At 33.2% G+C, this 23,856-nt stretch overlaps 1 protein-coding gene across 2 annotated transcripts in view; it reads right to left on the minus strand.

Moving 5' to 3' along the window:
- The window catches only part of LOC132749706 (zinc finger and BTB domain-containing protein 18.2-like), a 53,905-nt gene that overhangs the window by 28,053 nt on the left and 1,996 nt on the right, over window positions 1-23,856 (minus strand). The window contains exons 2-5 of one of the 2 annotated variants that reach the window (XM_060739578.1): window positions 23,493-23,749; window positions 20,878-21,034; window positions 15,724-16,341; window positions 6,165-7,711 (exon numbers count right to left, since the gene is read on the minus strand). In XM_060739578.1, the coding sequence (XP_060595561.1) occupies window positions 6,534-7,711; window positions 15,724-16,341; window positions 20,878-21,034; window positions 23,493-23,588 (2,049 nt within the window). In that variant the 5' untranslated portion in view covers window positions 23,589-23,749 and the 3' untranslated portion in view covers window positions 6,165-6,533. Of the gene's footprint in view, window positions 1-6,164; window positions 7,712-15,723; window positions 16,342-20,877; window positions 21,035-23,492; window positions 23,750-23,856 lie in introns of those variants that run through there. The other variant, XM_060739579.1, reaches the window with a different exon arrangement.

Below are 23,856 nucleotides of genomic sequence, written 5' to 3' on the forward strand. Positions count from 1 at the left end.
GATCAACTGTAACAAAAATAGAGTACATGATATTAAAAGCTGTATTGCATTTGTCTAAGTCCTGCTGACAGAAATAGCGTGACGCAAAAATAATTTACAACTTTCTGCAACACACATGTAGCAAGTAACATTTTCATTGGCTAAAACAGCCTAGATCTTAATTTTAGCTAATGTAGAACAACAACAAAAAAATGTAAATCTTTATAAGTTTATTGCAACATATAGGAACTTACAAAACAACATTAGAAATTTACTAAAATCGTAAGGAAATACTGAAAGATAATGAAATTAAGGACAGTGGTTCATTATAATACTTTACTTAAACTTTTGTACTATCATTCTGCAAAATCTATGGGCAATAACCACAAAAAAAATATTAAGAAGGGAAAACTACAGATCACTGTCATTTGGTTCATGTAGGCAAATTAAGTTTATTAACACTATGACATTTTGAAATCAATGATATCCCAACACTTTATTTTAATTCATCTGAAGACATAACATCAATGTTGGCCTAGGAATTTCTTAAGTTAGCTTCATTTTAAGATGCAAACAGAGGACAACATTCATTTCTTTTTTTATATGGCATTAAATCATAAGTTAGCATGATCTCTACATATGAAACTATTGGGAAATTATTTTTTTCTTAAATCAATAATTTGCAAACTTTATATTCAAAAAATTGTATGAGAAAGTAATATTAAAGCCTGCTATAATATAGTCTTATAATTACAAGAAAAATAACAATATTTGACTTTACCTTATAAGTCAGTATCATATTATGAAATGCATGTGAAATACTCATAAAATAACAAAACAATACATACAATACAGACATATAAAGTAAAATAAATTACTATGCCAATGAATTTATGCATGTTTTAATTTTTTGATATCTAAATAAAAAGTAAATAATCAAAATTTTTATTGCTATGGAAAAGAATTCAAATACAAATTTTCTTTCTGTTTTTCATTATGTATGTACATATTTCATTATAACATTGATAAAGTTTATATTAAGTTTTGAAACTTTACCAGTTGTTTGATTTCCAAAACTGCCAACATTATAGACCTTCCATAAAATTAATGAGTTCTTCAATGTCTTCATGATTTTTGGAGAAGACTCACTATATGTATTAAAACAGTTATATTGCATTAAAAAGTGTCATACCACACAATTCCAAATAAAACGTATAACGGCAATTCTTGAGAATTCTAATTTTTTTTCTTCTTTTTTAGATAAATTTCCCGTAAGAATAACAATTTTTCCACAGTGAGATTCCTTTTCACAACATCTGTTGATCTGAACTTTATAAAATTCATTAATGCCCCGGCCATCAAGAATTTTCTAATTATCTTACACAAAATTGAAATAGTTTTCTTAAATTTACAAGTTTCCTAAATCGTAACATTCATATGTATGATTTTATGTGATTCGAGGTTATTTTTCTGCGTAAATCCTTTTCCGCACACGGGACACGTGTATGGTTTTTCTCCAGTGTGTATTCTCTCATGTATTCCCAGATCGTATCTGCTCCTTATAGACTTTCCGCAAAATCTGCACGGAAACCGTTTCTTACTATTAGACCCGTCTTGTAATTGAGATGTATTTTCAACTTCAGATAAAGTCTCGTTCTTTTTGCAACTTTTCGTATCAGCAGATGCAGAAGACAAACCTGTCCTCGAATAGTCGATGCCAACTAAATGTCCCAAATTAGCAGGTACTGGATTCACATACTGGCCACTTATGATGCTTTGAATCAGATCTGAAAAAATTAGAAATAAAATCATATGATTATCTGTGAGTTATTATTCAAGGTCATTAGAATTGAAAAGCAGTAATTTTGCAATAACAACATTTATATAAACTTTGCTAGTCAGACAAGTACCTTTGCAATTTAAACCAGAAATTTGGCAATCAAAACAAGACCGAGACACTTTGCAATCAAAACCAGAAACTTTGCAATACATTATGGCCGTCTTTCTTGATTTTAACCCTTGATCTTTTAAAACAGGTAGTCTTACTGCAGTAAGTAATTTATGAGGTGGCTTAAACCTGTGTATTAGGTTTTCTATATATTTCATTTAGGCTGCAGAGTGGTCTTTGATACTTGTTTAAGTGCATATTCATTTAAAGAAACAAATTCATTAAGAATAAAATCTCTTTAAAATTAGAGTTATCATTTAATCACATACCCATGCCAATTTTGCAATTCCATAAAAATGGTATTGCACATCCATGCATAAATTTTAACAAGATGTTATTTGCATTATACAAACATAGCTTTAGGACGACTGCTAAATAACAGTGTTACTATATAAGCCTGTCAAAGAAAGTGATTTGTTTTAACTGTGCATAAATATACAGCTCTTATTTTGGATATGTGATAAATAGAATATTGTAGATTCATTACTGAATTTATTGAACTCGTTTAAAGCCAGAAATCACAATATTTTAATATATTTAACTCATCCAATAAATACAGTATTGAACCTACACCCATTTAATATTTCTCTCTTTATTTCTCATTTTATAAAATATAACATATAAACTTTTATTTGTCAGAATAATAAACTTCATACAATTCCTTTATTATAATTGAACTAACACAGTTTCTGTCAAAAAAGTGAAACAAAGAGGCCATTATACATTGTTGAAAACAATTAATACTGATTATATATATAATGAACTCTACACTGAGTACTAGCAAAACCTATATCAAACTTATGGCTAGTGCCTCGTCCAATATAGGTTTGACAGCTGTGCTATATGGAACAGAATTCCAAGTGCTTGGAATGGCCAAAACAATTTTTTTTTCTTGCAACACAAAACAAGAGTCAGAAAAAAAGTCTGTAGAATGAAATTTTATTACATCTAGAATGAATATCTGTATTACAAGCGTATTTATACAAATCAACCGACTGTTAATTTTTTAATTTTTCACATTCATAATTATAAGGATTTTCCAAATTATTTCTATACACCTGTACAAACGATATGGTCTGAAACTTAATTAGCTCATACTTCTAACATATTCTCCCCTTCCCTATAAACTGTCAATATTCCAAGCCCACCAGCCAACAGGGTTAAAAAAAATTTGCAACATGCCTTCAGAAATTCCTGGCTAGAACGCTGCACTGTCGATAGCACCGCACATTGACTAAGTCAACCAAACTATTTACATTTAAAAAGAAGAAAAAATAATATGACAATAATTTCAATAAATTCATCTGTAAAAATTTTCTTAAACATAAAAATTAACAAATTAAAGCGTTTTAAAGAGTTTAAAATGTTATGGTTAAAATAAAGTCTTAAATTGAAATGCCATATTATAAAGCCTTAAAATTCTGATAAATTACATATAAATTGTGTCAAAAATTGCAAAAGAAGGAACATTCAATTTGTTACAGGATTGTTACAATAAGGTGATAAACAAGAGTAAAAATTCTGCCAGATATTGCATATAACAATAAAATATGTTGTAACCAGCAAGCCAATCAAGGGTTTAAAAATATAAACATTTCCCTCCAGTCTGACTTTTTGAAACCTTGTTGTCTCTTTAAAACCAAATGCATGTTTGCAAATGTAATTGTACGAGGGTTGTCCAAAAAATTTGTGCACTGCAGTTATTGTCGAGAGAGTTATTAATAAAAACAAATATATTATATATCACTTGAAAGAGAAATCTGTCTCAAATAAGAAAACAAAAGAAAAAGTCGAGTAACCGGCGTGTCGTGTAAAAGAATGGCAATCGAGTTACCTTAGTAACGTAATACCGGCGCACGACAAAAATTGGGTTAGTTCATTACTGTAATTGTATTAATTGATTGTTGCTTATAAAGTGGTTTTTGCTTTTTATGTTGTTTTACTGTCAATAGAGGAATGATTGATGCAAAGTATTGTGTAGTTTTTATTGTTTTTATGCAACGATCATGTAGCATATTCCACCAGTGCAGGAATATATTGGACAACCCTCGTCCCATGCGCCGGCATTACGGATGGACGTCTGCCTGACCAGTTGTCATCATCTACCGACTTTCTTTCTCTTTCACAGAGCATTTGTGCCATTTAAAAACCAGCCTTCATGACACTGAACTTGTCCAGTTTGTCCTTTTAAGTTCTTTGTAGGTATCTGTTGGTGTTTTACCAATATTTGCACCAAATTTAATGATCGTCCGTATTTCCAAACGCTTAGCGACTGACATTTTCACGTAATTACAGTATTGACGACCACACACAAATGTTTGTTTACGACTGTTACAATAGGGCAAGTTACTCCATATTTTCTAGTAACTTTAAGAATACGTACACACACTTTTCCCTGAATTTTAACGTTAATATGTAGTGTTTAAAGAATACATCAAAGTAATGAACTGACCCAATTTTTTGTCGTGCGCCGGTATTAGTCGTTACCAAGGTAACTGTATGACAATTCGTTTTCAGGACATGCCGGTAGCATGTTGTTTTCTTTTGTTTTCTTATTTAAGATATATCTCCCCTTCAAGTGATATATAATTAATGTTTTCTATCAATAACTCACACGACAATAACTGCAGTGCACGAATTTTTTGGACAACCCTCGTATCAAGAAAAAACTTAAGTTCAAATAATTCATAACTGAACATTACAATTTATTCAAGCAATCAGCTATCTGTAAAATATCTCAATTTTATACTCCATTTCAAATAATCTATAAAGAAGGGCATTACAAATAATCTATAAAGAAAGGCATTTCCAGGAATATGATCTCTAACTTGGAAAGAAAAACAATCCAAAGGAATTACTCTGAAAAACTCATCTAAGTATCCATCATACCTCACAGTTTCGATAAAATTTTACAGTATCTAAGTGTATAAACAAGTTTTAACCTCTACCAATAAATTTCTGTTCAATTAAATTATTGCTGTTGTACGTCTTTTTTGTCCATAATTTCAATCCGATTTTGCAATGTTTATGTGAAAAGCAACTCAAAAACATTTTCCTTTAAAATAATCTGTCTGATTTCCAATCAAATGTTATTAATAGCTGGACACTTTGGCTATATGACAAACAACTGTAATCTATAAAAAAGCTACCCGTTCTATTCATCTAAATGGCCAAATAAGAAACGATAATTGACACAACGCACAATATAAAACTATGAAGCAGCAAGCATTAGGAGTATGTATTTGGGAAAGACATATTGTCCATAGGAAACCATTCTCCCGCATGTTTGTTTGAACGATGGGACATCAGTGATGATTTTCTCGCGAACGATGTTTGACATATGCTGCACTGAAACGGTTTCTCGCCAGTATGCCGTCGTATGTGCCGCACCAAAATTATGTTCTGTCCGAACACCTTGTTGCAGTATGGGCAAGGAAACATCGTAAGACCTTCGCCTCTTGGTGTCCTCACCTGCCGTGGAACATTGCCCAGGTACGGGTCTGAAAGTAAGATGAAAATGCATTAGTTCCGTAATTAATTTACTTCACAGTTGGCAAGAACCATTACTGATAATTTATCAATGTCACCTATGATCAATGCCAGGGTAGATCGTAACGATGTATATAATGATTTCAACTGAATTCCTCGTAACTCTAGATTATACATCTTGTAACACACATCTGAAAGACACAGTCATACGACAATCATGTAAACAAGTTGACCTTTTCATAAGTGTATAAACCAATATTGCAAGTTTTAGAAAGCAATTATAACCATTGCAGACAATAATCCGTACATACAATCTCAAATTCTAAATACAATCTCAAATTCAGCAATCTGTAAAAATTGCTTCTATATACACCGAAACCAAAAACAAATTAACATTTTCAAAGACTTTACTGAACCAGTCGTTGTCACAAAAAGCAGGAGCATCAATTTTATAGCATATCATATAGCCACATCTTTGAATTCTTCTGTTTCAATATATGTTGGTCCATACAAATGATGGAATGTGCACCCTATATGAAAATTATATATTTTATAAGTATAATCTGGAATAATTAAGTCTAGAAATCCAGTAAACATGTAATCACAGATCATGATGGTGTTGTTTTTTTTGGATTGGGGGTAGGGATATTGGTTATTGTTGTTGTTTTGGGTGGATGGGGGTATTAATAGCTTCTGAAGGATGATGCAATGATGCTGAATTAAAAGATCACATTATAAACACTAACAGTTATTAAAATATTAAAACTTTTATTTTAATCTAAATATGGATTTACAAAATCATTATATAAAAGAAATATTAAAATATTCTATTCTATATAAGAAATAATTTACAACCTTGAGGCTAATATGTGAAGATCTCTCACAATTAAAACACTGGGTGAAACCTAATAATTGCTGGCCTTACAGTGACAATTTGACCTCAGTCAAACACTATGCACTACAACCGATACCAGTCTTTATAACAGTGACACGCTGACCATAATAGAACACTATGTACATTAACTGGCCATCAGATGTTGGTGCAAATCTGATGCAAGTAAAAACACTAAGTACAAGGCAAGTCAACGGCAAGTCTTTATCTTATTCGTAAACAACGTTAATACGGCAATCCTGGATGTGCGTAGAACATGTGCTGACGAAAATGTTCTCTCCTGATAAACTCCAATGGACAATGACTACAGTGAAATGGTTTACTTCTTGTGTGTACCCACATGTGACGCTTAAAGCCATATTCTGATGAACATTTTGTAGGGCAAAATGAGCAACTGTATCTCCAACCTATCGCAATTGAGTTCCCTGTCTGTTTAGGTCCATAGTAATGTGGACTGTTATATGGTTTTGACAAACCAATTCTTGGTGAAGCTATTGGATTTACATTTGACCTAAAACTGTTATCAAAGTCAGAGTCATGGTTCTTTGTTTTATTCTTCTTGGATTGCTTTTTATTTTTCTTCTTCTTCTTACCCTTCTCTTCCTCCTTCTTCACACCTAAATCACTACTTTGTGCATTCACAGGCATAATCTGTACACCTATATATTTGGAAACATTATCAACACTTTTTGCATCCTTTTTTTCATCTTCTTGATTCCTTACTTCAGGTACTTCAATCTTTATTTTCTTATTGCATTTGTCTGTTTCATTTCTTATCTGTCCTACCATTTCATCTACATACTCTCTTATCTGTCTCCTGTGTTTGTCCGAGTGCTTCTTTGGTTTTCCAATACTAATTGTCCTGTTCCAGTTGTTTTCATTTCCTGGCCTTTCGCTAAACTCAGCACGCTCAGAAAGACCTTTTCTTGTTTTGACTTTAAACTTCTCTGGTACTTCCTTATCTGTGCTGCCTGTGTTTCTATTTTCAACATCTATATCTGCTTTCCTATTAGACCTGAATTCTTCGCTTCGTCTTTCATAACCAGTAACAACCTGACTATTATTTACCTCTGCAACTTCCCTCCCTACAAGTCTATTGTTCACATTGTACAAATGGCGCGAGGTTTGTGTTTCTGGTATGTTTTGACTAAATGTTGCAGAGCCAATACCAAACTCCTCTATTGGCTCTGATTTCACAACAACTTGAGGTTCAGAAACAGGATTTCTTAATTCTTTCTCAAACAATTCATTTCTCGGAATACAAGATGAATCTATTGACAACATTTTTGGAATTCTTAAAGATGGATTCTTGCCACTGATTGTAGATATCTTTCTAGACATATGCTTATTCTTAGTTTCATGTTCATCAGAACTACGTTGTTTGTAAGGGTAGTCCAGATCTCCTGAAATTTCAAAATTCATCCTTAGTCAGTGCAGTCTCTCCAAAGTATATGGTTCATACATGTACATCTCTAAAAGGAAATCAACAATGTTAGTGAACAAAACCCACAGCCCGTGAAAGTGATGTTTAGGTTTATGTAACAAGCAAACAACATAATTATTTATACATATCAATTTCAATTTCCATGATTTTTTTTTCTCTCTGCGTCACACATTATCTCACATCAAGTTTCATAACACAAGTTTGCTATTATTTTTAATGAGCTGCAAGTCTCTCAATGGAATTTCTCTAAAGAACCATTTATTTTTTTTATATTGTAGTTGGATTGTAAATCACACTGATAATGTTTAAAAGGTAATATGTATGACAACATTTCAACATTTCAGTAACTTGTTTTAAAGAAAATCTCAGGACCTAATGTCCAATTTAAACCTTTTCATCTGAGGATATATATTTAGCCATAACCTGTGTATATAACAACCACTTAAGTTCCCTTAGCCAGCGGCATGGACAGAAAAGAATCCTTGTCTGGATTCATACTCACTTAAACTGAATAATTATCACGTAATTAGTAGTTACTTTTCTGCAAATTGACATCTGTGGCAAGCTTATTTAATTGGCCATCTCAACAAATAGGAAAGGAGAAAACTTAACAATATAATAAACCATGCTTCTCCATGTGTCTGTTGAAAGCATCAATTTTAGTTCAAATTTAACGAAGTAAAATACTACAGTTTTAAGAAGTTTAGGTTATAAACCAAACTATTTTTCACATTCATTTTCATTTGTACAACAATCTTGTTGAGGGATTTAAAAGACTGGCTCAGATGAAATAGCTGTGCATGCAAGACTAGTGTAAACATTTTTTAAAAAAACCTTCTTAATGACGGTATCTACACAAAACAAACACATTGAATATCTTTTCTTTATTCTTCCATTGTATGCACACACTCAATTAAGTTTAGGTAAAGATTTGTGTTCAAGTCATTGGATTCTATTACCAAAATTACAAACAGATTTATTATTGTCTAGGAGATGGAAGCTTAATGTAGATGCAAGATGGACAGATATAATGTAAGATATACAATCAGCAAACAGTCATTATGAACAACAATATTTGACTGTACAAATTGTGATCTCTTGGTTAACAAAACTCACCATTTCTGCCATATTATCTTTCACATAGTGTGGTTAAATTAATCAGCTTTGGCTTTTTACTTGTCTTTGAACTTTAAATCTTATACAAGAAATGTTTAATTTTATATAATATACTTTAAAAGTGAAATATCCTCATTAAGTCGGTACAAAATCAATACTACAATATTACATCAATAAGAGCATCCAATATGTTCCAGTCATCAAATTTAGCACTGGCCTTACTAAGTGGCCCATGGCCATTGAAAATTAGTTTGGGCTAGTGTAAATTTTAAGAAAATTTAGTTAAATTTAGTTAAATATATAGTAGAATAAATTCAAAACTGTAATTTGGGCCAGTAAATTCAAAATCTTAAATTCAATGACTGATGTTCTACTGATTAATGGTACAAAGCATTATTATGAAGAATTTCAGATTTTACTTCTATTTTCATTAGCTTTCAGTCTGCACTGCTTGTGCAGATTCAAAACATTTAAGGACGCAATAAGAATTTGTTATATTATGACCGTTTTTAACGACTCATCTTTATATTAAATGACTGTTATATAATAATGATTCACAAATCAAAACCACCTGAAATTCAGAATGGCCCTTTTTCAACATCTTAACAGCATTAAAATTTTATTTTCTGTATGAAAACACAAGCAACTTTTCTGTTGTTTTGCTGATGAAAATCAATTGGTATAATGAACAACTACAGTAACTGCAAGTTATTTTTTGATGTTTTAAGAGAGATAGACCTCAGGTTTTAAAACAACCTAATGATGACAATATAGCTCTGCTCCTTTCAGATTCAAAATAAAATTGGCAACTTGCATAAAAATGTTTTAACTGGAGTTGTACACAACTGGACTGAAAGATTCAATTTCAATTCTTAAGACAAAATTTATAGGCCTTTGCCAGTAGTGATGTCAGGCCAGTGTTATCAGAATGAGTGTCAAGGATGACAAATATTAAAATAACTGAAATTTGCCATATATCAGAATGAGTGTCACTTAGGATGACAAATATTCAAATAACTGAAATTTGCCATATATCAGAATGAGTGTCACTTAGGATGACAAACATTAAAATAACTGAAATTTGCCATATATCAGAATGAGTGTCAAGGATGACAAATATTAAAATAACTGAAATTTGCCATATATCAGAATGAGTGTCAAGGATGACAAATATTAAAATAACTGAAATTTGCCATATAAGGACATCATCCGATAGGTATGCCTTTTATGACATGAATCTTATTTAAAGTAACAACTACAATGTACATGTACTTGGACAATGTTAAAATTTATTTAATCATGTTCCACTTTACAGTTTCAATTCAACAACAGATTTTAAATTTTTAAATTACATATTTAGATCAGTTTCATGACACGTTGTTTTGTCATCTGAATTTTTTTAAAACCTTTTACAATAACCACCCAAGTCCCCACAATTGTGAGGGAGAGGGGTGGGGGAATATGCCATGTTTTTACCTTTAGCACACTCCTGCGCTGCTGAGTCAATGCACTGGTATTTGTTAAAGTGCTGAAATAGGCGGAGACATTTTCAACTTGCAGGAAAGGGCAACTTTGCGACAATTTTCATTTCTAACTGTCATTTCAGCAGCTTGGCAAGGCCTTAATCACAAGCTGAGAGTGTGATAACAGAAAAGCAACAGCCTCTTCCGTTACTCTTTGGGGTTTGCAATTGATTGTTTGTTTAATATCTTAATTATGCATCAATCTGCATACAGAAATTAAACGATATACCTGAGTTTAATGTAAGATTTGTATTATTTCAGTACAATTTAATCAGATATGTTTTTTTTCTTTTTTTTATGACCAATGAATTCATAAAAGCATCACCCACAGATAATTGTATTGGATATTCAGAATTAGTAATTTTATTAACCAACCAATTTACATACAAGTACTTCGAGTCAATCAATCAACATTAGGCCACACAATTACAATATTGTTTCTTCTTTTACAAAAGACCTAAAAAATACTATCTTCTTTAACGTTTCCTGTTCCTTTTATATCATAATAGTAAAGCAAGAAAAAATAAGACAAAACTTAAACTAAGATACCCACCTGTTGATAGATTGTCCATGCGACATCATTTCTTCTAAAGACCAGTACTGTCCACTGACCAGTACTGTCCACTTCCGATCTTGGTTTGTTATTATCATATATATGCTGTATCTTAATTGAAATCTTCGTCAAAGTTTTTTCATTATAATGTTCTCAATTATGTCCCATCGAGACAGTTACCCTTTATTATGAGGGGCACATTATCTAGTCCGTGTTTATAAAGCCCTTAGAAGATCTGATTCATACAAACAATGATAAACACGAAAAGTTCAGAGTTCGAAAAGCAACTCATTACAATAACTAAATACCAATTTTTAGAGATTATCAGTCTGAATGTTCTGTACCATTTTATGGAAGTCTGTATTACGCAATAAGAAAAGTCTCTTAATAAGTGTGTTATGGTATTTTGTTTTTTAGTATTAATGTTAACAAAACACATATAATAATATACCCTTTGGAGTGTGAGATTTAGTATTATTTTGCTCAAGATTAGGTATTTATATGTGGGTACACTGTATGTCCAATTAGATTCATTTTCATGCACATAAAACTAAGATGAAAACAGCTGGCAGCTCAAACAAGTTTTGCAAAAATCAACCATTTTGATTGTGAATTTTCATTCAACAATTGGGAAAACTTAGAGGTACTGATTTCCATTTGGAAATTTCAGATATTAAAACCTTATGTAGATCATTGAAAGAACCTGTTTATACATGTACATATATGCAAAGTTTAACATTTCACATTTTTCAATTTCTAAGCATTCGATATCAAGTTGTATACAGATATCGCAAGTGTGTTTTCATAATGGCCAAAACAGTGACTGTAACAAATCACTGACTAGTGCATTATACTACCACAGTACTGTTCCCCGGGTAACACTGGAGTGTACAGTCATGTACCCTCCTAAACCTGCATCATAATGTATTGATCCATAGACCTCAAAATACAAATGCATACTATTAGACTAATACTAATACTCCGGAATTAAGAATATTAAATTATTTTGGGTTTTTTACAGTACAAACAAACTTCTACAGTTACAGCTTCGAAAATAAGAGCAACAGGTTGACTAATCTATTGTGACCGTTAGTGCACCGTGGTGCTATAACGGTTATAAAAGTTTGTTCGTACCTTCAGATTAGCTTGGAAAAACCCACCTTTGCCAAGTTCGGGATAACATCTGTATTTATTTTAAAAGGACAATGAAGAAGCAAGCTCAAAGAAAAAACAACTGAGATGTGTGTAAGGGGGAGGGGGTTTGTAACTTTATAGATTCTCTCATTGAATAATTTTGCAGACCTATTACAAATTATCATTTATAAGACTAAGAGTTTAAGCTTTTCAAAATACAACGCTTTCATACTTATATCAATAAAGCTACATTCTGTAAGTTTTTTTTTCTTATATAATCATACAATATAGTATATAAGCAGAGTAAAATCTTACTGCAGTCTATAGCCATATAATAAATCAACATAAGGAACAGGAAACAATTCTTAATTTATTTAACTAACACATACATATATATATATACATACATACAATGTACAATGTATATACATGTAGAAATGTATAATAATAGATTTACTCCGGAATAAAGGTTATTTTGGGTTTTTCCAAGCTAATCCGGGGGTACAAACAAACTTCTACAGTTACAGCCTCGAAAAAAAAGTGAAATGGGTTGACTTATCTATTGTGACCGGTGGTGCACCGTGAAGCTATAATGGTCAAAGTTTTTTTGTACCGGGGGATTAGCATGGAAAACATTTGCCGAGTTCCCGATCACAACTATTAGGATTAGCTTTAAAGTGACATGTGTGCATCATATAACAATGAACTCAGTTAATACTCACTTTTAAATTTGTCAAATATCAGAACTTTATATAATTATAATAGTATATGATTTTTCAAACTTTAACCGGAGAATGCCCATATGATCATTTTATACTACAATTATTTACCTAAAATTTCTAGGGTTGATCGCAAAAATGCAATAACTTAAACGAAATACAGACAAATTTACAACAGTTCTGCGGACAACCCTGGATAAACATATGTTGCATACAAATGTATAATATAAATAAAATATATTACTAAGAATGCACTGATATTATAAAGCATTGCATCGTCCAGTTAAAGTTTAAATGACCTACACAATACACATATGAAAACATTGTAATGCTATTGAAAATAAAAATTAAGATTCTACGGGGTTGAATTTCTGTTTGAAACTATCCATGTATAATAATATGAAAAAGGCAAATTTATTATATACATGTATATGCTGACATATTCAATGCTTTCATATGTATATATAGAATTCGCACAAATTTACTTCAGTCAACAAAACATTGCATAATATTATATACAAAATTGAAAATGTATATATATATTATAATATAATATCATGATCAGTTTATAGAAATCAGAAGGGGAGAAAACTCTTTATGTTTAGCTTGAATGTTATTTAAACAATGTTCAGCCAAACTGAAGCATAGCTGTCACAACATTAAGTAGAATATTTTTGTCTTAACCTGTAAAATATAACACTAACAGTGTCTATGATACAATGAAAAGCGATTTTGATTGTTTTTTTTTTTCTTAATTTTAATTCTTATTACAGCTTTCCCTTCCACCGCATAGCCTGTTTACTAGCCAGCAACTACCTAACAGGAAAATTCTTTAAAATTTTGTAGTTTTCCCCTAAAACTCGATTTACTTCAAGTTTTTTCTTCCCTTTTGCAAAAATTTTGTGTTATATTTCCTCGAAGTTTAGGGAAGGCAGCTTTGCCTACTTGTAGCAAAAAGCCCTTGTTAAAGTATTTGTGACAGATTCATTTTAACAAAATCAACAAAGTTGTTGTCCGAGTCATTTCACCTTCTGATTCCTACATATAAAGCTTTTTACAGTAGCTCTAAATGGTAGAGTGCTGAAAAAATACACTGACCCTACTTATTTTCAGAAGCAAGGGGCCCACATGGGTCTATATTGCTCAACTGTGTAAATGGTTGCTCATCTGGTTTAATTAACTGGTGGATAAAAAGTTCAAACATTTTAAGTATAGAAAGATTCTTGACCTTAAGGTCTACAATTTCTTTGTTTTTTAACTTTGTTAGATAATGCTTCAGAACCAATAGGCAAGCTCTATGTTTGATGTTTCTGACAAGAAGATTTTTTTCAGGTAGTTTCTCTATGACAAAAACTGGAAAAAATTCTTTTTAAAGATTTTATATTCAAATTCATCAATTTATGATAGATTATTTGTTTGTCTGGTTTTATTCCACTGATGTACATATTCAGTGTCTATTCTAGGAATTGAAAAATAGGGGTGATTTTCCCCCCTCTTTTTCAAAAAAGGGGGCGATTTTCAAAATCAAGGGGTGCTAATATAAACTGCCAATGTTAAGTCATCTGCATTAAGTTTACACTGAGGCATTCAACGGATGAAATAATTAAAACAATAATATTTATTTAAGGCACAGCAGAAGTTGTCCCCCCTTAATTTTTAAACGAAAACATATTATTACAGAACTGCCGCGATTGATTATAAAGGGATTGGCAATACAAATAATCGGCCTATCTTTCACGTCTAGATCGTAGCCAAGCTAGGAATTGCCTCATTTTTCTTGATTATTTATTACACTAAAATGGCGTCCAACTGTCAGACCTAGCACACCAGTTCCGGTCGATACGGAACATTCCGTTAATTTCCGTCAACTCGTGTAACCAATACCATACGGTACTTAATTATTATAATTAGCTTACAGTTACCTCCCTTCGGTTTTCGGTGTAAATGTAAACAAAACAACCAAATATAATGTGGGATGGAAGTTTTACGTTTTTTTTTACTTTTTTTATAGATGCGTGATTTTCAAGCACATGATTTTGAATATTGCGCGATCTCTGAAATACTAGCGTGAATCGCGCAATCGCGCATCCTAGAATAGACACTGCATATTTTTGGTCATACTATGGGCTATACAACATCTCCTTCAGGAGTAACTCAACTTGTAACTTTCAAATTTCCCCACAAGTGACTGACTAGTAATCCCACAATTATCAGTAGTAGGAGACTTAGTGATTTTCCTGCTCATATAACAGATTTCGATAAAAAGCCTCTTCCCAATTGATGTTTTCTTTAAAATCATGCAGTTTTCCCAAAAAATCTGAACTTAAACCTTCTTTTTTACTTCGCACTTTTAGCGAAATTTTTTCCCAAAATCAAGTGGCTAAGGCCTCTCTTCCCAATTAAGTATAGAAATTTATATATTAATTTATAAAAGACAATAATTTTTATGAAGTTTAATTGAAAACTATTGATTTGGAAGATAAGATTTTTTAAACAACTTGAAGTTGTGAACAATAAGGTGTGACGGATATCAGACAATCATGAAAGCTTGCCTTTGAAAAATTTAAAACTTATCTTAATAATGTTTTTCATTAATCAGTGATATAGACTATAGTACATGTATATGAGCGGGGGGGGTATTGTTTTTTTACAGCAATTATCTCTTTGATCATTTAGAGCTACCTTACTGTCATCATGTATTGCAAAAAGGAAAAGCATTATTGTAGTCAATACAAATTTTGATTCATTAAATACTAATTTTTGGTAATCTTCTGTCTTTGATAATAACAAACCAAACTTTTTTTGATAGTATTGTATCCCTGGAGTAACATTTTCTCTTTAACATCTATATAATTTTAGTTAACTCCCTTTATATGCAAGACATGATGACATTTTAAATTCAAAAGCAAGGAAGAAAAACACTTACTGTAGCCACTCTGGTCCCCAGCCTCGGTGGGAACACCTTCACCAACTGCACTGGTACCAGGCATTTGACCTTGACCCCAAGAGTCTACCGACGCTGACGACTTTCCTGGCTCAACGCCAGTTATTTCTAACTCCATCTCATTTTCAGTAATTGGTTCAATTTTAATACTAGCTGCTGTAGAGTCATCATTTTCACTAGTTTGTTCCGTAAAATCATCGTCGTTCTGAATTTCACTATTATCACTTGTTGCCGGCTCGGCCGACGTTTGAGTATGACTTAGTTGTAGAGACGTTGGAAATGAAACACTTGTAGTGGCATAATTTGTACTGTCTACAGAGCTTACACTTTGTTCACTAGATTCCAGTTTCACATTAATTCCTGAAGAAGTGTCTTGTCCGTTAGTGTTAAAGCTTTGAGATGGAGCCCTGTGCATATCTGGGGGAGTGAACGAGTTACCCGTGCTCTCCCCAGTACCTGCTCTCTGTAACGACACTGGCTGTATTCTTGCCCGTTTATGCGTGTGACTCTGAGAGGGTGTGAGCCTGTCACCTTGACCTCCAGACTGTGGACGTTGGTATGGCGATGACCTCGCTTCAGTCGACTTTCTTTTGTGGTGGCCTGAAATTGAGAATGAACGAAATAATTTTCATTATCTCACAGGTCCGAACAGATAAACAACAATAAAATAAATACTGCAGATCATATGCAATCTGGCCTATGCTAGCCTTGCCTCACTCAAACCTAAAGACAACACTTTATTGTACATTCAACATACATTTGTATCAGCGATTTTTTTCCCAGAATTGTGAATGGGTCCGGTACCATAAAAAAAAGCGTAGTTTCTTAACAAAATGTTAATTTTTTACTTAAGATTGTGAATATCTTATTAAGCAGTACGAACATATAATTTGTGACTGACTTAAACATACTTAATGTCGATATCTAAAGCTTATGATGTTTACAGAAATTGCCAGACGCTTGTTTCGGTATTGATTCGTCCCTAGAAAATTTGTATTTAAATAATACGAAAATTTACAGGTCGAATGCAACGGAAATCATGGTCGCCTAAACGCATTTTCAGATAAACAAAGCACAACACGCAAAATTTTAGCATCATTATGCGAAGAGAGGAAATAATACATTATTAAAGGCTTAATTAATCGAAATTGTGAAATTTCATCCGAATTGTGAACGGGTCCGTCGGACCCAGTCTGAAAATTGGGATTGTGAATGGGTACCACTTATATAGGGGAAAAATGGCTATGTATAGTACACTTTACAACACTTTATTGGTAGTACACTTAAAGACATTTTCTACAGTTTTATGAAAAATTAATCCTTTCATAGAATTTTCTAAATTTTTTGTATGATGAGTAAAATTTAATGACGAATTTAAAAATAAAAATAAAACAAGAAACATGGCAATGCCATGAAACCAGGTTTTCAATTATCACCATTGTAGATAAATATGTTGTATTTGAAATACAAATACAAGCAACAAACAATGTAACTATGTGCAATGTAAAACATGAATAATGTAGGAGGAATTGCCACTGAAGAAGTGTTCACTATATATTCTGTATAAGGAAAAAAAACAAAGGGCCATAATTAGGTCAAAAATTATCCAATCACAAAACCCCGACAATATGTGCCAGGGCACTTGATGACAAAGCTTCTGTGAAAGTTTGAACAAAATCCGTTGAGAAATGTAGGACGAGTTCAGCACAGAAGAATTTGTTCACTATATATTGATAATTCTGTATAAGGAAAAAAACAAAGGGCCATAATTAGGTCAAATATTATCCAATCACAAAACCCCGACAATATGCGCCAGGGCACTTGATAACAAAGCTTCTGTGAAAGTTTGGTCAAAATCCGTTGAGAAATGTAGGAGAAGTTGCGCACGATAGAAATTGTTCACAATATATTCTGTATAAGGAAAAAAAACAAAGGGCAATAATTAAGTCAAATATTATCCAATCACAAAACCCCAACAATATGCCCCAGGGCACTTGGTGACAAAGGTTCTGTAAAAGTTTGGTCAAAATCCGTGGAGAAATGTAGGAGGAGTTGTGCACAGAAGTAATTGTTCACTATATATTCTTTATAAGGAAAAAAAACAAAGGGCCATAATTAGGTCAAATATTATCCAATCGCAAAACCCCGACAATATGCCCCAGGGCACTTGATGACAAAACTTCTGTGAAAGTTTGGTCAAAATCCATTGAGAAATGTAGGAGGAGCTGTGCACAGAAGAAATTGTTTACTATATATTCTTTATAAGGAAAAAAAACAAAGGGCCATAATTAGGTCAAATATTATCCAATCGCAAAACCCCTACAATATGCCCCAGGGCACTTGATGACAAAGCTTCTGTGAAAGTTTAGTCAAAATCCGTTGAGAAATGTAGGAGTTGTGCACAGAAGAAATTGTTCACTATATATTCTATATAAGGAAAAAAAACAAAGGGCCATAATTAGGTCAAATATTATCCAATCGCAAAACCCCGACAATATGCGCCAGGGCACTTGATGACAAAGCTTCTGTGAAAGTTTGGTCAAAATCCGTTGAGAAATGTAGAAGGAGTTGCGCACAGAAGAAATTGTTTACGCCCGCCCGCCCACCCGCCCGTCCATCCGCCCGCCGACATACCTCAATCTAATAACCAAATTTTTCCTTCGGAAAACCTGGTTAAAAATATGTTGACGTGTTGGATTTCTTGTAAAATGGCAGTTTCCATGGTAACCGTATATCTAAAAACTGTCAAAATAGCCTAACTGTGTTATAACGAATAGACAAGGAACATCGCAATGCGATGCAACCAGGTTTTCAGCAAAATATTTCACAGAAGCTTTGTCATGAAGGGGCATTTGTTTTTAATTGAACTTTTAGGAGGAATTATGGCTTTTTTAATATTCCTCAAACAAAAATGATTGAGAAATTTTATGTTGTCTATTCGCCTTTTTTTCCCAAATATTTTAGAAAGGTAAACAGTACTTTATTTTTGCTTAATTTTTGCATTTTTGCGTCTCTTGTCATTTTCTTTTGTCAACAATATTGGCGTGTGGTGTTTTGTGCGATATCAAGAAAAGTATGTTCACAATTTTAAAAAAATACTTGAATGATGTCTTGGAAGAAACATGGGAATTTAGTGAGCGCCAGGGCACTTGATGACTTTTAAGCTTCTGTGAAAGTTTGGTCAAAATCCATTGAGAAATGTAGGAGAAGTTGCGCACTGTAGAAATTGTTCACTATATATTCTGTATAAGGAAAAAATATACAAAGGGCCATAATTCGGTCAAATATTATCCAATCACAAAACCCCGACAATATGTGCCAGGCACTTCATAACAAAGCTTCTAAGAAAGTTTGGTCAAAATCCGTTGATAAATGTAGGAGGAGTTGAGCACAGAAGAAATTGTTCTCTATATATTCTGTATAAGGAAAAAATATACAAAGGGCCATAATTCGGTCAAATATTATCCAATCACAAAACCCCGACAATATGTGCCAGGCACTTCATAACAAAGCTTCTAAGAAAGTTTGGTCAAAATCCATTGAGAAATGTAGGAGGAGTTGCGCACATAAGAAATTGTTCACTATATATTCTATATAAGGAAAAAAAACAAAGGGCCATAATTAGGTCAAATATATACCAATTGCAAAACCCTGGCAATATGTGACAGGGCACTTGATGACAAAGCTTCTGAGAAAGTTTGGTCAAAATCCATTGAGAAATGTAGGAGGAGTTGCGCACAGAAGAAATTGTTCACTATATATTTTATATAAGGAAAAAAAACAAAGGGCCATAATTAGGTCAAATATTATCTAATCGCAAAACCCCGACAATATGCGCCAGGGCACTTGATGACAAAGCTTCTGTGAAAGTTTGGTCAAAAATCCGTTGAGAAATGTAGGAGGAGTTGCGCACAGAAGAAATTGTTTACGCCCGCCCGCCCGCCCGCCCATCCGCCCGCCCGCCCGCCCGCCGACATACCTCAATCTAATAACCAGTTTTTTCCTTCGGAAAACCTGGTTCAACAATATATTATTTTTTCACTCGACTAACATACCCGAACAGTAAGCAAGTATTCATAAATTTACAAAGAAAATAATGAAATTCGGAACATTTCTTAGATATTAATTTTGTTTTTTTATTCAACACTTTTAAAATATATCATTTTAAACTTCTTTGCCCAGATGTCTGCCAGTAATCAAGTCGTGACGCTGTCACGCACTTTCGTCACTATACCACAAGTGGGTGGGGTAACGCGCGCAGAATTATCATCAATGCTGTCGTACTAATGCTTGTAGAAATCCTTTATGTGATGTTGTCTAAACAACCTCTTATTCTTTTGAATCGATCTCCTTTTGAACATTTAGAAATATATATTCTGTATTATTTACTCATTATTTGCTTATAGCTGAAATTTAAACACTTATCCAAATACTATTCAACTTGACCTTCATTTGAAGAGTAATTATCCGTGATTATCTTTCTTGGAAGCGCATAACGATGCGCACAGAAAACTACCGAAAACGTCTTTAACAACAGTTTAACGGTATTAAATTTAAACTTAATAACACTGTGGGTAGTACACTTCACATTCTATTAGTAGTACACTTTTACAACAGTTTAATGGAATTGGTAGTACATTAGTTAAATGGTAGCAGAGGCGACAAAATCAATTGTCCATATTGCACAGGTTGTCACATAGCTTTTACGGACAAGTAATAATTTTGAATTTTAGTTTTAGGTCATATTTCGGTGGTCAATCCACCTAACCGACTTTCTTTGAAAACTATCTAGTAATTACCACAACCTTTGATCGACTACTGACCCCTTAATATTTCTGAATCAGAAGTGTTAAGGAAAATTTGTGGCTCTACTCAGGTGTCTGTTTGAGCCTGGAATAATGCACAGAAGGGCACCTGAGGTCTTCCTCCATCATTAAAGCTCAAAAAACACTGTCTGACCTACAGTGCGTTGTTACGACATAAAACCCAAAGAAAAAGTATCAGGTAAAAAACTATCATTACTGGTAGACTCAATGTCTCAGGTTAACTGTAAAAGAGAAATGATGCCCCGCTAGACGATTACAACTTCACTACCAAGTTAGTGTGACTGTTTTTCAAATTCTTGCAAGCACTTACTTTTGAGACAGAATGCCAAGAATTGAGATTTGATTTCATCTCTTCCGTCCAGGAAGCCTTTGCCTGTGATCGAGCCAAGATGTGACAGGGTGCCATCATGTACACTGGCTGTCAGTATAATGGTCTCTTCCCCAGTGTGGTCAGATAACTGCTCTATCTGCAATAAACATCATTACATGTATAATTACATACATTATAATAACAAGAAAAATGTTTCTTTAATTTCATTCCAATGTGGTAAAAAACTTTTGCAGACCTATTCAATTAAGCGCATACCTAAGTGGTTTCATTATCCTGTTTTGATATTCCAGCATGTTTATGCTCTGCTATTTTACATACAACTATTATTTATAACATGTACAACATTGTTCTGTTCTAAAAGTACAAGCATACTGAATTTTGTTATCCAGGCAGTGTCTATTCTAGGAGGGTGGATGGGGGGATTCACTCATATTTTTGAGAATTACCCTTTTTGGGAAAAATTCACATAGAGAAAGAAGGAAAAAGATCAACAAATGTAATAAATTCTCACTTTTCGATAAAATTCCCCCGCTTTTTGGAATCCTAGAATAGACATTGCATCAGGACTGTAGGAAAAAACCTAAGATCTATGATAACTTACGTGAAATGATATCAGGTTGAAGGAAACATGTCGAGATCTATGTAAAGTTATGTGAGATGATATCAGGCCTGAAGGAAACAGGTCGAGATCTATGTAAAGTTAGGTGAGATGATATCAGGCCTGAAGGAAACAGGTCAAGATCTATGTAAAGTTAGGTGAGATGATATCAGGCCTGAAGGAAACAGGTCAAGATCTATGTAAAGTTAGGTGAGATGATATCAGGCCTGAAGGAAACAGGTCGAGATCTATGTAAAGTTAGGTGAGATGATATCAGGCCTGAAGGAAACAGGTCGAGATCTATGTAAAGTTAGGTGAGATGATATCAGGCCTGAAGGAAACAGGTCAAGATCTATGTAAAGTTAGGTATTATGATATCAGGCCTGAAGGAAACAGGTCGAGAATGAGATCCTTGTAAAGTTAGGAGACATGACAGCAAGCCTGAAGGAAACAGGTCGAGATCTATGTAAAGTTAGGTGAGATGATATCAGGCCTGAAGGAAACAGGTCAAGATCTATGTAAAGTTAGGTAAGATGATATCAGGGCTGAAGAAAACAGGTCGAGATCTATGTAAAGTTAGGTGAGATGATATCAGGACTGAAGGAAACAGGTCAAGATCTATGTAAAGTTAGGTGAGATGATATCAGGCCTGAAGGAAACAGGTCAAGATATATGTAAAGTTAGGCGAGATAATAGCAAGCCTGAAGGAAACAGGTCAAGATCTATGTAAAGTTAGGTGAGATGATATCAGGCCTGAAGGAAACAGGTCAAGATATATGTAAAGTTAGGCGAGATAATAGCAAGCCTGAAGGAAACAGGTCGAGATCTATGTAAAGTTAGGTGAGATGATATCAGGCCTGAAGGAAACAGGTCAAGATCTATGTAAAGTTAGGTAAGATGATATCAGGGCTGAAGAAAACAGGTCGAGATCTATGTAAAGTTAGGTGAGATGATATCAGGACTGAAGGAAACAGGTCAAGATCTATGTAAAGTTAGGTGACATGATATCAGGTTGAAGGAAACAGTTCGACATCTACATAAAGTGGTAGCGTGGTTAGTGCATTAGAAAAGTAATCTAAGGATTGGTGACCAAACTGTTGGTTCAAAACTTGTTAGGGGCAAGCCATTGTTTCCTTGAGCAAGAAACTTTACACTCATTGCTAAGTACTTGTTGGTTTCAGGAACAGATTTCAGACTGTTTCAAAAGGCTTAAAGTTTCCAAAACAATCAAAACTAAAATAAATTTGTATAAATTAATCTATGTAAAGTTAGATGAAATTTTAGGCCCCAAGGAAACATGTTGAGATCAATGTAAAGGAAAGTGAGTTGATACAAGGACAAAATTAAACAGGCAAAGATCTATGTTAGCTTAAGCCAGATGAGATAAGGACAGAAGGAAACAGGCTGATATTTGTGTAAAGTATTAAATAAGATGATAAATATCAACACTATCAAGGTGTTTCTATTCTATTGTTGTGGCAAGTGCTTTAGTTCTTAAGTTGCAGGCTCTAATCATTAATGACTACACAGACTGAAATAACTTTTTTAATCAGATATGTTCATGCTGTTAAATGTCAGTGATTTTTTTCACTTAATTGGGAAGAGGCATTAGCCTCTCGATTTTGGGGAAAATTATCGCTAAAATTGCTAATTTGGGGAGTTAAAAAGCAGGTTTAAGTTAAGATTTTTGGGAAAACTGCATGATTTTAAAGAAAATTTCAATTGGGAAGAGGCTCTGTATCTGACTCTGTTATATAAGCAGGAGAATCACTGAATGTACCAACCAAAAATACAGGGAAATTACATACTATATATGTTTTTATTCATATATCTTGCCTTTTAAAGAGTTCCATATAAAATAAACTTTACTTACAGTACTTAGAGAAATGAGCTAGTAACTGTTAAAAAAGACTGCCATAAATAACTGCCAGAATTCATCAAATTGGCCTTTCTTTCAAAAACAGAACCACTAAAAAAGAAAGTGAGCTTAACTTACCAGAAGTTGAATCTGTGACTTTAGTACAGATTTGAGGATAGCCTTGTAACCCGGGATGTCTTTTAACACTTCTAAATCTGACGACAATCCTGCCATTATTCTTATTTATAGTTCAGCATAAAAAATGAATTCTAGAGGCTGGCAAGGATTCAACTAGGAACCGTCACATCCAAGATCACACAATAGGACACCATAGGCACCAACTCAAAACAAACTCAGCATAGAATTCTTCAGTTCTTTATATGTGCTCTCTATTCCTGAAATAAAATACATTTTCAATTGTTAATCTTCATAACAGGAACAATGCTTAAAGTTTAACAATTTCATTCAGAAATCATGTTATCAAGTGGCTGCGAGGTTAAGT

This window comes from Ruditapes philippinarum, unplaced genomic scaffold, assembly GCF_026571515.1.
Source record: "Ruditapes philippinarum isolate M1 unplaced genomic scaffold, ASM2657151v2 ctg73_1_1_1_1, whole genome shotgun sequence".
NCBI lineage: Eukaryota > Metazoa > Mollusca > Bivalvia > Venerida > Veneridae > Ruditapes > Ruditapes philippinarum.